We start from the raw sequence: 16,143 nt of genomic DNA on the forward strand, positions 1-16,143 counted from the left end.
CCCTCTCAATTTTTCTCTGTCTTATCAATTTATATAAAGGTTTTTTTAAAAAAAATCTCAAAGAATGGTTAAGCACATGTGGCACAAAGTGCAAGGACTGGCCTAAGGATCCCAATTTGAGCCCCCGACTCCCCACGTGCAGGGGAGTCACTTCACAAGCAGTGAAGCAGGTCTGCAGGTGTCTATCTTTCTCTCCCCCTCTCTATCTTCCCCTCCTCTCTCCATTTCTCTCTGTCCTATCCAACAACAATGACATCAATCATAACTACAACAATAAAACAACAAGGGCAACAAAAGGGAATAAATAATAATAAATAAATATTAAAAAAAGAAATATCTATTTCCTAAATAAAATTAACCTTAATTCTTTTTCTAATAAGTCTTCTTAACACACTTAAAAAAATCTCAAAGAATTTGGAAAGTTTCTTAATATTGGAAAGGTACAAGTGACTATAGAGTCAAATTCAGTAAAATTGGAAACATGGGATGGTTTTTAAAAATAGCACTATAGTGGGTTGAATTTAAATTACAAATATTAAATGGTTCTGACCAGAATCAAAATGTAGCTTCCTAGACAATGTTTCCTTTCCACTATTTAATAAAGCTGATTACAAATCACTAAACCACAGAAATTTGAAGCTGGAAGGGTTTGTAGCTTTTTATGCAATCTGGCCAATGTTTAAGAATAATCTTTAAAAGCAATCTCCTAAAAACACGAATCATAAATTTTATCCACATCTAGTCAGCAGGAAACTGCATACAGTTTATGGAAGAGGAATTGACTGCCTTAAATAGGCATTACAGAAAGAACCTCTGGGTTCAGTTTTTGCTTTGATGACATAAATCCAGACTCCTAGTCTTGCAAAGTACTTCTAAAAAAATCTCTAGCCTATAGAAATTTTGAAATGGCAACATCTAAAGCAACCTAATGTCCAATTCCCAGGACTATTTCCAAACCTTTCTGTCAGGCTCCTATGGTATTGGGGATGAAAGCACACACAGCATGAGAACACATTGAACCAAATCTTCAAGCAAAGAAAAGGAAGGTGGGGTTCCCAAGACTCTGTTCAGTTCATGAGCCCTGTCACATTTGGGCACATGCTAATTTACTCTATTTATCAATCATACCTTGTTCTAGGGCAGCAGAGAACCTAGGAAAATAAACACAACCTATGTCCTCCAGAGAATTATTGTCTGTCTAGGTAGATCAGCATTGGGTAACTGTGTATGACAAAGTCATGGCACAGAGTCACAGGTTGAAGAATCATGGAGAAAGGTAACCTAACTGGAGTTTTAACAAATGACTAAGGAGTTGGAATGTCGAGGTGAAAGCTAATATAATACTTTGCAAACACAAGTGCTACACTTTTTAAAAATAATGCCTAGAAAAATGTATACTTGTATTATCTGTTTTTGCAATAATGAAGAGATACACATCTAATTTTTAATCAAATGACATAATGCTCACCATTTCATTCACCTAAAACTTTGTGGTCATTTGCACAAGAAAACATGCTAGTGCTTAGCTTATATGTACATTATGTGTTTGGTGGGGGAGTGGGGAGGAAAAGCAAATCTGGTGAACAGAAAAGCCCAGAGTAGTCATCAGACCAACTATTATTTTCTTCCTTATATAATTAGAGAAAAAATAAAGATGAATTTCAATGTTTCAACTCTAAATGCTTAACATTTTTCCTCTTGAGCCCCTGATTTTGTTTCTAAATGACTTCAGAGTGTTACAAAGGATGGGAGGACTCAGTTGCAGAGTGGTTTGAGGAAGAGGAGCGAGTCCTGGAGAAATATGGCCAGAAGAGCCCTGATCCCATGAAACTTTTCTTCTTAGATAATGTGGTAGCTTCTCCCATTTCCAGTGCAGGAAAAGAAGACTTACTCATGACTGAAGAGGCAGAGACTTGGGTGTGTTCCATCACTTCTGGGAGCCCCTCATCCCTCTCCATGGAATGCTGAGATATTCCAGTCTCTGTATGAGAGAAAGAAGGTCTTCCATTAGACCCTGAACTACTGGATGACAGGTGAAGTTTTCCCAAGGTTTGATTGGCAACAATTAAAATTCTACAGCATACCTCCAAATGCCTGAATAACTTTTTTAAGTGGGCTCACCTGTGACTTCATCCGTCTATATATTTTGTCCCTGTTCTTCTTTGGAATGAAAGACAATAACAAAATACCTGATTTGGTATATTGCACCAGTGAAGCACTCTGGGGGGGGTGTCAAGGGAGGGGCTTTCATGTTCTAGTGCATGATGATGGAGAAGGACTTAGGCTGGGGGGAGAGTGTTCTGCAGAAAATTGAGAAATTTTATACCTGTATTAATAACTATATTTACTGTAAACCATTAAATCCCCTCAATAAAAAAGAAAGAAAAAATAATCATAAATTTATGCCACAAAATATACCTGGTAACAATTCTAGCATCTTCACATATAAACATGTGAAGAAATTATTAATTCTATAATAATTGAATGAGAGACTACACACCAAGACAAAGGTTGTTTTTAGATGCCATAAAGAATTTGCATTTTTGTGGTAAAACTGATCAGAATGCAGATACAATGAAGTTAATTATCATCAAATTAAGTGTAATCAGAGATCAGTTATTGATCATTGTGATTCATCACATTGAAATTCCACAAAAAATTAGTCCTAGAATTTACCTAAATTTAACACAAATTTTCTAATATCTGGTTGATCAACAAAAACAGTCAAGAGTAAGTACAGAGACTCCCAGGTCCACATCCACCATTCATGAATAGAACACAGGATACTGTCATAATGCTTTTTTACAAAACTGAAGTTTCTCTACTAGAACACCTGTCAGCAGGATGTGAAATTAAGTGAATACCTTTGATGGCTCCAGCGATCAATTCTCCTTTGTGAAGAGTCTTTGTCAGTCCTCTCCTCTCCATCCCTAAAGCCACCGGATGATACTTTGGCACTTGGTGTCTAGATTTCTGGGTCAGCCTGGATAATCCCCCTGCCTCGAGGTTCACTCTACCCTGTCTCCCAACCTGGACATATATTATCTGCCTGCCAGATGAATCTCACCTAAACTCACTTTAATTCTGTCACTGCCTTGTTCAAAAATCTTCACTGACTTTGCTCATGACAGTAAATCTAAACTACCTGGTTTCCAAAGCTTTCTGTGATTATTTCTAATCATGTCCATATTTCAATACTTCTCTGGTGCCATCTCCCAAGGAAGGTTTTTGGCCTTGTCCCCCAACATGAAAGCCACCATTTCTCTCCACTGCAGCTTTACCCACATAGACAGAGTATCCCATCCCTCAACCAGCCCTTCCACACTGCTTAGATACACTCAAGTTCAGTCTCAGCTCTAAACCCATTAGCTATGTGACCTATATAGATAGGATTCATTCATTTCTCTGAGTTTTTATTTCCAAATTCCTAAAGTGAGAATCATATGACCTCACTGGCTTACTGAGAAATAAGTTGGTATATAATACACACCAAATCAGTGCCAGTTTCCTTTTTCTTAAAAAGATTTATTTACCAATTTACATTCCCACCAGCAATGTAAAAGGGTTCCTCTGTCCCCACATCCTCTCCAGCATTTGTTGCTGCTGTCCTTTTTGATGTATGCCATTCTTACAGGAGTGAGGTGGTATCTTAGTGTTGTCTTAATTTGCATTTCTCTGATAATCAGTGACCTAGAGCAGTTTTTCATATGTTTGTTAGCCTTTTGGATCTCCTCTGAGGTGAATGTTTTGTTCATATCCTCTGCCCATTTTTGGATGGGGTCATTTGCTTTTTTGGTGCTAAGTTTGCTGAGCTCTTTATATATTTTGGTGCTTAGTTTCTTGTCTGATATATGTATGGCATGTGAAGATCTTCTCCCATTCTGTGAGGGATCTCTCTGTTTGTTTAATAGTTTCTTTGGATGTGCAGAAGCTTTTCAATTTGATGAAGTCCCATTGGTTTGTTTCTGCTTTAGTCTTCCTTGCAATTGGGTTTGATTGGAGAGTAGTCTGGAAAACTCTCAGAAGGCTAGACATGGACCTTCCATATGATCCAGTAATTCCTCTCCTGGGGTTATACCCCAAGGACTCCATAACACCCAACCAAAAAGAGGTGTGTACTCCTATGTTCATAGCAGCACAATTCGTAATAGCTAAAACCTGGAAGCAACCCAGGTGCCCAACAACAGATGTGTGGCTGAGAAAGCTGTTGTATATATACACAATGGAATACTATGCAGCTATCAAGAACAATGAACCCACCTTCTCTGACCCATCTTGGACAGAGCTAGAAGGAATTATGTTAAGTGAACTAAGTCAGAAAGATAAAGATGAGTATGGGATGATCCCACTCATCAACAGAAGCTGACTAAGATCTGAAAGGGAAACTAAAAGCAGGACCTGATCAAATTGTAAGTAGGGCACCAAAGTAAAAACCCAGTGGCGAGGGGTAGACATGAAGCTTCCTGGGCCATTGGGGTTGGGAGTGGGCGGGAGGGATGGGTCACAGTCCTTTGGTGGTGGGAATGGTGTTTATGTACACTCCTAGAAAAATGTAGACATATAAATCAGTAGTTAATTAATATGAGAGGGGGAAAATCAATTGTATGTCTCAAAGTTTCTCAAAACACAAACTGAATCTTTTTAATATATAGGGTGTGTATTTGATATGCGGACTCTCTCAAAAGCCTAGACCAAGTAGATTAGAAGCATCCAATAGCACAGCTATATACAAGATACTGGATACTGTACAGCAAACCATAACAAAGGGACTTTTCAAAGTTAACCCAATTAACAAATAATGTGATGATAACATTAACTATCAATTGTCTTTTGGAACCCTAAGACAGCAGGAACCTCACATCTCCACTATAGAGCCCCTGCTTCCCTCAGTCCTGGAACCCTTGGATAGGGCCCACTTTCCCGTATGCATCTCCCAATCCAAACCAAATAATATTGCATCTGCCGATCACAACCTAACCAACGCAATGATTGCCACCTCAACATGCTTCACCTCATACTGTGTCCAGAGACTTCACGTGTGGAATGACAACCCTTCAGCTTCATTACTCGGGTGAGACCTTTCCTTTTATAGTACACTCTAATTTCATCTCAGGTAGTTCACTTTCTAACAAAGTCCCATAATCTAGATATACACCAGTTTCTGTGAGAGAGAGCTTATGTGCACACGTATCCATAAACTACTGCAAAATATATACCTGAAAGCAGAAGTACACTAGAGTTTGCAGTGAGTACCTCCCTAACACTTCCTCTCCACTATTCCAAGCTTGGGATCCATGATTGCTAAACAAATTGTTTGGCTTCGTATGTTAACTCTCTTTTCAATCACCAGGTTCCAGATGCCACCAGGATGCTGGCCAGGTCTCCCTGGATTGAAGACCCCACCAATGTGTCCTGGAGCTCAGCTTCCCCAGAGACACACCTTACTTGGGAAAGAGAGAGGCAGACTGGGAGTATGGACCGACCAGTCAACGCCCATGTTCAGCGGGGAAGCAATTACAGAAGCCAGACCTTCTACCTTCTGCAACCCTCAACGACCCTGGGTCCATGCTCCCAGAGGGCTAGAGAATGGGAAAGCTATCATGGGAGGGGGTGGGTTATGGAGATTGGGTGGTGGGAATTGTGTGGAGTTGTACCCCTCCTACCTTATGTTTTTGTTCATTAATCCTTTCTTAAATAAAAAATTTTAAAAAAAAGATTTATTTATGGCCAAGTAGTGGTGCACCTGGTTAAGTGTATTAACCATGTATTATCATGCTCAAGGATCTGGTTCAAGCTCCTGTCCCCAACCTACAGAGGAGAAGCTTCACTAGTGGTGCAGGTCGGTTTCTCCCTTCCGCTTCCCTCTCAATTTCTGTGTCTATCAAATAAAATAAATAAAATAAAGTTACAAGATTTATTTATTTATTGCCTCTAGGGTTATCGCTGGGACTTGGTGCCTGAACTATGAATCTACTGCTCCTGGAGGCCTTTTTTTCCCTTGTGTTGCCCTTGTTTTTCATCATTGTTGTTGTTGGATAGGACAGAGAGAAATCAAGAGAGGAGGGGAAGAGAGAAGGGGCGAGAAAGATAGACACCTGCAGAACTGTTTCACTACCTACCTATGAAGCAATCCCCCTGCAGGTGGGAAGCTGGAAGCTCAAACTGGGATCCTTATGCCGGTCCTTGTGCTTCACACCATGTGCACTTAACCCACTGAGCCATTGCCCAGCCCCCAAGATTTATTTATTTTTACAAGTGAGTAAGGGAGATGGAGGGAAGAAGAGACACTAGAGCATTGATCAGCTCTGGTATATACAGGTGCCAGGGGCTGAACCTGCAATCTTTAAAACCTCCGGAATGAAAGTCTGGTTGGCATGCAACTCCTGTGATATTTCCTTGGCACGGTGCTAATTTCCTTTATCTTTCCTTCCTCAATCAGATCTTGCTTATCCAGACACAGCTCCTTAAAAATCATTTACTAAAAATGGCAAACCACAGAGCTGTGCAGACTGGAGTAAGAATTGCCATTTGAGGCACATTAATACAAACTCATTCCCATGCATCCCAACAGACCCGGTGCCTCTAAGATTGTATGTAGCAGGGTCACTTCCTGCCACAAGTTATATTGTTTGGTTTCAGATGTCGATTCCACCAGATTGGTCCGGCCACTCAGAAAATCTGCACCTTCCTCTGGACTGTACTTAAAAGTCCAATTAATCACAGCATACAAGAAATGGAGCCAAGCCACAGGCCTAATTATACCAGCCCAGGATCCCTGGAAGAGCACCATGGGCAGAATAGGGTAGGAGGTGACTGGCACAAAGTGTGCTGTGGAGGGCCAGACACACATGAATGAAATAATTATCATTACAAACTCACCCCAGGTGCTGTTCTGGGAAGTCAGAGCTGTTCCTATCTCAGGTTCAGCAGATGAAATGGTAACATGTATTCTCTCTGAAGATTCATTTCTTCCTCCAGCACTTGCTATTTCAATTTGGAGAGTGAAATTTTCTGGAGCATCTGAAGAACTGTGATTTTTTCTGGGTTTGTGAACTAATACATCCTCTTTGGAGGCCACTGTTGAAAAGTCCACTGGATTCTGACCAAAGGTGATGTTTTCTATAAGGAGTTCAATGTTACTTTCCGGCCAGTGGTCCTTTACAGTATCTGTAAAAATAAGAAAATAGATCAATGAGAACTACTGCTTTTGAAAAGTGAACTTTCATAAAAGCCTCCATGAGTGTATATATATGTGAATTCAAGTGAAATAATTTACCTTCCCCTCACAGTAATTGTTCTTTCAATCCAGTGAAAGAATTTATGGAACAACAATCTATAAAGTATGAAGCATACACTAAGTGAACTAAGTGGAGAAACTTGATAGAGATCAATATGAGGTTCAGGGAAAAGCACTTACACTCTGATGTGTGGGCAGCTCAGAGAGGGGCATAGGAGATGGAGGCAAGTGTGAGCAGAGGGAGAAAAGCACTTCTGAAGCACCAAGATTGTGAAGTAGGCCTTCTGAATGGCAGGAGAGTAAAAGTTAGCAGCTCTTAATCTTGTTACCTAGGCTTACTGCCAGGAGGTGGGGCAAGGACAGTCCTGGAAAAACAACTGGAGGATTTGGAAAGAGTACTAAAACCTTGGTAGACTAAATAGGTTTGACAACGTGATTTTATTTTCTTTGCATTTGTTCTAGGGAATTAGTCAAGCAAGTATATAAAGACTGAGCTGGGGGGCAGGCAGTGGCACACCTGGCTAAATGCACACATTACAGTGCACAAGGACCCAGGTTCAAGCTTCTGGTCCCCACCTGCAGGGGGAAAGCTTCATGAGTGGTAAAGCAGAGCTGCAGGTGTCTCTTTGTCTCTCTCCCTCTCTATCTCCCCTTCCCTTCTCAGGTTATCTGTCTCTAGCCAATAACAAATAAATAAATAAGAAAACAAACAAACAAAAAGACTGAGCTGAACAAGTGTTCATCATTGTATCATTGTTTACAGTAGCAAAAACAAAAACAAAAAAAAGGAAAGACAGAAAGGAATAGAAGGCACAAAGGGAGAGTGGGAATGATGGATGGAGAGAAGAAGGAAATAAACTAAAAAACTTCACATGAGACCAATGACACTTCATACTAAAGGACCATTGTAGATTAAGATCTTTAAAATGATGTCATAAAATAAAGATATTATACAGGCATTACTGAGTTAAAGTAGTGGGACTTCTACATAGATTTTAGAATATGAGCTCACAATTTAAAAAGTGTATAACACAAATGTATACTGTGCATGATAAACATAGATGCAAATGCTCAACATGCATTCACTCATTCATTTAATCCTTACACAAGCTCTGAGCATGCACTTTTTCTCCACTTTGCAGAGGAGGCACAAGAAGCTCAGAAAGTCATGTTCGCAGCCCAAGGCAGCAGCCCTTCATAATTCAGCTGTCCTCAGCTGGAAGGATAAAGTACAAAAAGAGGAGCTGTAGCATAAACCCTCCTTTCTCCCTTACTTCAGTTCTCCCTTATGTTGTTTATTTGTATGAACTGCTACCTGATGTTACAGGTATGTGTTTACATTAGTCAAGAAATTTAAATGATCATTTATTTATAGCTAATCTCAGAAGATGACAAAAATGACATTAGCTAAAAATCAAGGGAGGAGATGGGATGAGGAATTTTGGTGGTGGGAATTGTGTGGAGTTGTGTCCCTCTTATTCTATGGTTTTGTTAATGTTTCCTTTTTATAAATAAAATTTAAAAAGAAGTTAAAAAATTGAGCATAAAGGAAATCATCGGTAGTTTTCAAGGGTCACTTGTCAAGACAGGAAGTTCAGAGGCAGAGCATTTAGGTGGGATGCCAAGTTCAAACAGAAAAAGCTGCCTTGTTACTCTGGGGAAGTCTCTCATGGCCCAGCCATAGTTGGGCAGTCAAAGCATAACCCCTGCTAACAGAGCTAGTTCTCTTAAAATAGTATCCAAACAACAGTATGCTAAGAACTATTTTTGCATATACAAACTAATACATAATTGAATATGAAATATATATATACATATATATATATATACAAGTATATATATATACAAGTTCAGAGACACTGGATTTATTGAGTTTCTGAGAGAAAAATGATGAGAGTTTCTGAGAGAACAATGATGAAGACAAGGACTATATAAAATAATGGTTGATTACATGACTGCTTGAAAAGTTCATTTTTATTTTATCTATTTGTTAATGATTTCTGTTTAGGATGGTAAACTGTGTGCACAGATGAGAAAAGTTACAACAATGCATGAAGTTACTTCTATTTGCGTCAGGCAGAAATAGTCTACCAATTGACAGTAGAGGTTGCAGGAAAAATCTATAGTTCAACTGAAATTTTCTCTCCTCAAAAGGAATGAATGACCTTTTAAATTAGCATACACACACACACACACACACAGACACACATCTCCACAAACACAAACCACACCTGCAATTTAAAATTTTCAAAACAGTATCATTGCAATATGTAGCAACATAGAAACTAATTAGCTATTTTGCTTTCTTCTTGGTTTTAAGTCTGTAAAATCCAGTGAATATCTTACTAGCCACAATTCAAGAACTTAGCGACACTTGTGACTACTGGCTACCATAGTAGGCAATTCAATTCTAGATCAATGAGTGGTCCTCAACATAGTACCACTTTGGTTCACTCCTACCAAAAACAGTGGGGATGGAAGGATGGTGATTACAAATACTTCCATAAGAGAGTCTGAGAAACTTTCCTAAAAAAATCTTTTCCCCCAAAGTCCCTTGAGAATTATTGTTTTTATGCTTCCTATTCTGTTTCCTGTAAGTGATAATTAACAGAAGTTTCCTGAAGGGGAGTGGAATTACCCAGCCCCAGTGAGGCAATGCTTACACTTATCTAGAAATGGGATGTTGATCCTCTGAAGGGAGGATGGACAAAATACTCTATGCTACACCAGAGGAAGATAGGTCCTGATATTAGGACAGCTTGGAATGTTCTTACTCATGACCACAGAATGTAAGCTCAGATCTACAAGGACGCAGAGGTCATATAGGCCCCAGACCAAATCAAATCCATGGGGTTTATAGTCAACAATATTTATATACCTTTTCCATATTAGGGAGCTACTCTCTTCTCTGATCCAGCTTTCTGTTCCTTTTCCAGCCATGACATTATCTCCCCAAACAATAACTTGGATCCACCTGCATATCAGATTTCAGGCTCAGGAAAAAATAAAACAAACTAGTATAGCCACAGGCCCTTTGGAATATAACTAAAATATGCCTACCAGCTATCTATAAAATGGAGGAGCCCCCCCCCCCACTCTTCATCTGTACTATTCCAGCCTTTAGGTTCATGATTGCTCAATAATTTGTTTGGCTTTGTATGTTAACTCTCTTTTCAACCACCAGGTTCCAGATGCTAGCATGATGCCGACCAGACTTCTCTGGACAGACAACCCCACCAATATGTCCTGGAGCTCCACTTCCCCAAAGCCCTACACTACTAGGGAAAGAGAGAGGCAGGCTGGGCGTATGGATCAACCAGTCAACATCCATGTTCAGTGGGGAAGCAATTACAGAAGCCTGAGCTTCCACCTTCTGCACCCCACAATGACCTTGGGTCCATACTCCCAGAGGGTTAAAGAATAGGACAGCTATCAGGTAAGGGAAGGGGATACGAAGATCTGGTGGTGGGAATTGTATGGAGTTGTACCCCTCTTATCCTATAGTTTTGTCAATGTTTCCTTTTTATAAATAAAAAATTAAAATAATTTTTTTAAAAAAATTTAAAAAAGAAAGAAATGGGATGTTGAATGACATTTCCAGATTTCATAAACTGATCTTGAGACACTGTTAGGGACAACAGTGACCTAGATGGCATATCCAGTTTGTTCCTCCTATCTGAGCTGAAAAGCCTAGCTGGCCTCCTGAGAGGAGGTAAAAGGATTTGAGGATTAAGTCTATTCTTTCAATACACACAATCTGAGAAAATTATTCTCAAAAAACTAACTGAAGGGAGTCAGAATAGATTCATAGCCTATGTCTCAAAGCTCAGGAAAGAAAATTAATTAGGATTATTTAACCAAGGGTGAGACTTGGCAAGTGGTGAATATGAGTACGATTTGGCCTCTGAGGAAGCAGTCATTAATAGTCCTTTCTTTAGAAACAAAAAGTAAAAATTCCAGGCTCCTATCAGTTCAAAAAATTACACATGGAAAAGAATGGCCACTTGAAGACTGATCATAGCTAATGCAAATTCAGGTCCTCTCCCTGAAGGTTTAAATAAAGATAAAAGGGGGGGAAATCACACTATAAATAAAACAAAAAGGTAAGCAGTAGTCCTTCAGTATCACAAATAAACCTAAATCTAAAAAAAAATAAGATATAGAATGAAATATTTTTGAGTTGTGGTATATATATACAGTGGGATACTACTCAGCTATTTTAAATGGTGAATTCACCTTCTTTACCCCATCTTGAATGGAGCTCAAAGACATCATGTTAAGTGAGATAAATCAGAAACACAAGGATGAATATAGGATGATGTCACTCATAGACAGAAGTTGAAAAACAAGATGAGAAGGGAAAACACTAAGCAAAACTTGGACTGGAGTTGGTGTATTGCACCAAAGTAAAAGACTCTGGGGTAAGGGGGAAGGTTCAGGTCCTAGAACATGATGACAGAGGAGGATCTAGTGGGGGTTGTCTTGTTATAAAAAATAAATAATATATTTAAATCAGCCCTTTTAATATTTGCCATCTTATATTAGGTTACAAGCACTCTATTGCAGAAATTTAGCTTGTTTTTAATTTTTCAGCTTTTTAAACAAGGCCAAAGAACAGTTAGAAGTAAGGCACACATCAGCCAATGCTGGTATTGTTAAGTCTTACTGACCATGGAGACCTGCTGACTTATTATACTGCCTCTACCTTCTTCTTCATGGATGTATAGCCACCAGAATTGGTGAGAAACTCCTGTATCCTCAGTGTTTCTCTTTCTTTAAGGATCTTTCCATATGTCACACAGGAGACAACACTAAAATGCCCCTTACTTTAACCTATTTGTGAATCTACTCCCTCTCCCTCTCCCTCTCCCTCTCTCTCTCTTTTTTCCCTCCAGGGTTATCACTGGGGCTCAGTGCCAGCATTATGAATCCACTGTTCCTGGCTGCCATTTTTTCCATTTAAAATTATATAGGACAAAGAGAAATTGGGGGGGGGAGGATAGGGAGAGAGAAAGACACTTGCAGACCTGCTTCACAGATTGTGCAGTGACTCCCCTGCAGGTGGGGAGCTGGGGACTCCAACTGGGTTCCTTACGCTGGTCCTTGCACTTCGTACTATGTGCACTTAACCCATTGTGCCACTGCCCAGCCCCTGAATCTATATTCTCTATGGCCAGATCCTTTCACAGAGAAGGTCCATGTTTGGATCTAGACATCCAGTTATTGAAAAGACAGGGAGTAGATAAAGTCAGATTGTCAGGAATAGACTTCCGGATTCACTTTTTCCATGTCTTATGCAAGATATAAAGCTTCTTTGCACTTTAGATTTTCCATGTGTAAAGTAAGAACAGTCAGAATAGTAACTATATCTAACTCACTTGACTATAAGAGTATGTGTGTGAGCATTTAGAACACCACCTGGTACATAGACAGTGCTGTATATTCATTGCAGCTATTAAAAGGATTTAGGTCTGTCAACTTTTAATAAACAGATTTGGGGATGGCCTTGGCAGGCACTGCTAATTATTTATGACTTCTAATCTTTCTCTTGGCAGATCAGAGCTGAGGCCAGAAATGAAAGCCCCTGTATCCTGGAAGCCCCCAGGCCCTCCTACAATCTAGGAGTACACTCTGATGAAAGAACTAAGTGTGAGTGGCTGCTGAAGCAGCAAGTGTCTTGCTCTTGTCTCTGCTTCCTAACACTCTCCTAGGAGGTCCAGGGAGAACTCAAGGCAGAGTGAGAGCTGTAATTTTGCAAGATAAGCCTCAGATGCCACTGGTCCAGGATTCCAAAAGTGTCTCTCTTGCACTCTGGATAGCCCTTTCTTTCTTTTATTATCTATGAACTGTTTCTTAGACAAGTGATTAGCAGACCATACAAATGAGGACAACAGTACCCCAATCCATCCTCTCTGTTTATGAATACCTGACTGCTTCATCATTCCTTATTGTATCTTGGGGAGAATGGTGACTGGAATATTAAAATTTTTATTGAAATTCCAAGACTAATCCTTTTGGAAGTACTGTGTTGTTAGGGATCCTGTGGCTGAATTTTATTTGTGGCATGATTTTCTCTTTCTTTTTTTAAAGATGTATTTTGTTTATTAACAATAAAAAGGCGAGACAATGGGGGCCAGGCAGTAGCACACCTGGTTGATTGCACAGACTACCACGTACAAAGATGTGGTTCAAACACGGACCTCCACCTTCAGTGGAGCTTCACAAGTAGTGAAGCAATGCTGCAGGTGACTCTCTTTCTTTCTCCCTCTCTCCTTGCTTCTCCCCTTTCAATTTCTCTCTGTCCTATCAAATAAAATAAGCAACTTAAAAAAAAAAGAATTTCTATCAGGAGTGGTAGATTCATTGTGAAGGTACTAAGTTTCAGTAATGACTGTGCTGGCAGAAGAAAGAAGAAAGGAGGTGCATGAAGAGGAAGAGAGAAAGAAAGAGAAAAGAGAGAGGGAAAGGAAGGAAGGAAGGAAGGAAGGAAGGAAGGAAGGAAGGAAGGAAGGAAGGAAGAATGGATAGAAGGAAAAAGGAGAGAATCAGAGCATCACTCTGACACATGCAAGGTCTGAGATCAAACACAGGACTCAAGTTCATAAGTTCAGTACTTTATCTACTGCACTACCTTCTCGACCAACTTTCTATTCAGCACTAATGTAAACACTGAGTAGGAGAATAATTCAGAGTACAGTGGCCAGGGGAGACAGCATAACTGGTAGAGTGAGGAACTCACATGCCTCCAGCTACCAGTTTGAACTTTGGCACTGCACGTACTGGAGTGGTCCTGTGGCCTCTTTCCCTTGAGTTACTCTGTCTAGTAGAAAAATAAATAAAAACTTCTGGCACTCATGTGGAGTGGCTACAGCCAGGGGGTAAGTCTCCAATCCTCCCTCACCAGTTCTAGTGTCTGCGTGATACAGAAAGGAGGACTCAGGGAGTATTCTGGTACAAACACTTATTTATTTGGAGATGGGTAGGTTTATATAGAGAGTTAAACAAAGAATATTTTCCACATATGTCAGAAATTACAGGTTTCTTAAAGGCCAGCTTGCCCCTATGGTAGGGGGCTGGTATGACAAGAATTGATGTGATACATAAAGGTCAAAATGATTAGTCTCCATGATGCAGGCAAGTTAATTATCCAAAGGCATTTGAGAGGAGCACAGGGGTTAAACCAGTAAGGTGAGGTAGAGAAAAGAAAAACAAAACTTGATGTAAATCATAGATATCAAAGGACACAAGGAAATAAGATTTGGGGTCTTTTCACTGTCTGGTGTTGGGGGTGTATGATAGAGTGTGTTCTCCTTTATGATCAAAAGGTGAAGTGGATGTGTGAACTTTGAGTGAACCCTAAAGCAGGCAACCATTTGGCCTGCTGCTAGCAGGGGAAACTAAGTATGAGAGGCTTGTAGGCTTTCTGTGAGCTTGAGAGACTAACAAGGAGAAACTGAGTCTGGGAGACTTTTTCCTCTTGGCTCATCTCTGTAAGGAGAAAGGCTAACAAGTGGGGTGTCTTTCCAGACCTCCATCCAAGGATGGGAGAGCTCCCCTAAGCTCTACCAAGCTTTCACATAGTTCCACAAAAAACTAGATCTTTTTTAAAAATTAAAAAAACAAATGAATGTTATTTTTTAATGCTGGTCTCAACAGGGATCTTCCACACTCAATAAAAGGTGCCAGGGAATCTTCATCCATAGTGGGAACCGAAATGGAAAAGAAAAGGGATGTCTCAGACCTCACAGCCTGCTGTGTTCCCCACAGACAAAAATGACCATTCAAACTCGACTCATGTCCCACAACATAGAGTCACACCAATCTGTTACACAATGGAGTTTAGATGTCTCAGTTTCCTAGGTATATATTTTTTTCTTTAAGATCTATGTACTTATTCTTGTATGAGAGAGACTTGAGCACTACTCTACTCAACACATGCAGTGTCAGTGACTAGATCTGAGACTCCCTGCATGTATGTTCTGAACTCTACCCATTGTACCACCTCCCTGGTCACAAAGGTAGTTCTTATTTATTTGTTTGTTTTTTGACTGAGACAGAAACTGAGAAATAGAGAGTAAGAGAAAGAAACCCTACCAGCACTGATTTACCATTCACAAAGTTTCCCCAGTGTAAGAGGTAGGGAATATGAGTACTTATGCATGGTAACATGTGCACCCAACTGGGTGTGCCACCGACCCGCCCCCACCCAGGTAGGTCTTGAACTGCAAATACCACCCCTGTTTCTGCACTCAGCCCTATGTGAGGCCATCACTTTCCCTCGTACCATGAATGGAGGTTAAATTTACAAGAATGTTATTGTTTTGTGGTCCATTGGATTCTCAACCATGAGGTCCTGAGTTCAATCCTCGGAAGCACGTGTTCCAGAGTGACGTCTGGTTCTTTCTCTCCTCTTATCTTTCTCATGAATAAATAAATTCTTTTTTTAAAAAGTGTTATTGTTTTGCCCTTTTATTTTTTTCTCAAGCTGACAGCTTCCACTTCTGTAGTGTCTTGATGTTTCCAAACATCTGTTTGTAACCCAGCAACACCAGGGATGCTAGCACAGCCCAGGTGTAGGATTTCCTAATTAGCAGTTGCTACAGAATCAACTGCTCACCGCCCACCCCATGATTTGGGGTTTTTCAATTTGCATTGTTTCTGAGCAGTGGAGCAGGCATGTACAGGGAGTGGGCCTTGTCGTCCAAAGAGGCAATTTCCTCCCTGAGAGCCCAGCCCATCCACACAGGGCACCATCCACTGCTGCTATAGGCCCACTGTGAAGTGCTGCCAGGGAGTTCTGGGGCACAGTCAAAGAGGGAGCCCTTTATTTTCAATTCCTTCCATTTAGATTCAGAGCCTACAACCAAATACTAAATGTGATTGTGTGTGTGTGTGTGTGTGTGTGT

General features: G+C 40.2%; 1 protein-coding gene across 5 annotated transcripts in view; it reads right to left on the reverse strand.

Moving 5' to 3' along the window:
• Positions 1 to 16,143, reverse strand: part of HEG1 (heart development protein with EGF like domains 1) — a 134,705-nt gene that overhangs the window by 93,081 nt on the left and 25,481 nt on the right. For all 5 annotated transcript variants that reach the window (XR_009551639.1, XR_009551638.1, XM_060198205.1 and 2 more), the window contains exons 2-3: positions 6,880 to 7,167; positions 1,892 to 1,981 (exon numbers count right to left, since the gene is read on the reverse strand). Coding sequence is in view for 3 of the 5 variants with exons in the window: in XM_060198205.1 (XP_060054188.1) it covers positions 1,892 to 1,981; positions 6,880 to 7,167 (378 nt within the window). In the remaining 2 variants the exon portion in view is untranslated. The remainder of the gene's footprint in view (positions 1 to 1,891; positions 1,982 to 6,879; positions 7,168 to 16,143) is intronic.

The sequence above is a fragment of the Erinaceus europaeus genome, chromosome 9 (genome assembly GCF_950295315.1).
Source record: "Erinaceus europaeus chromosome 9, mEriEur2.1, whole genome shotgun sequence".
Taxonomy (NCBI): Eukaryota; Metazoa; Chordata; class Mammalia; order Eulipotyphla; family Erinaceidae; genus Erinaceus; species Erinaceus europaeus.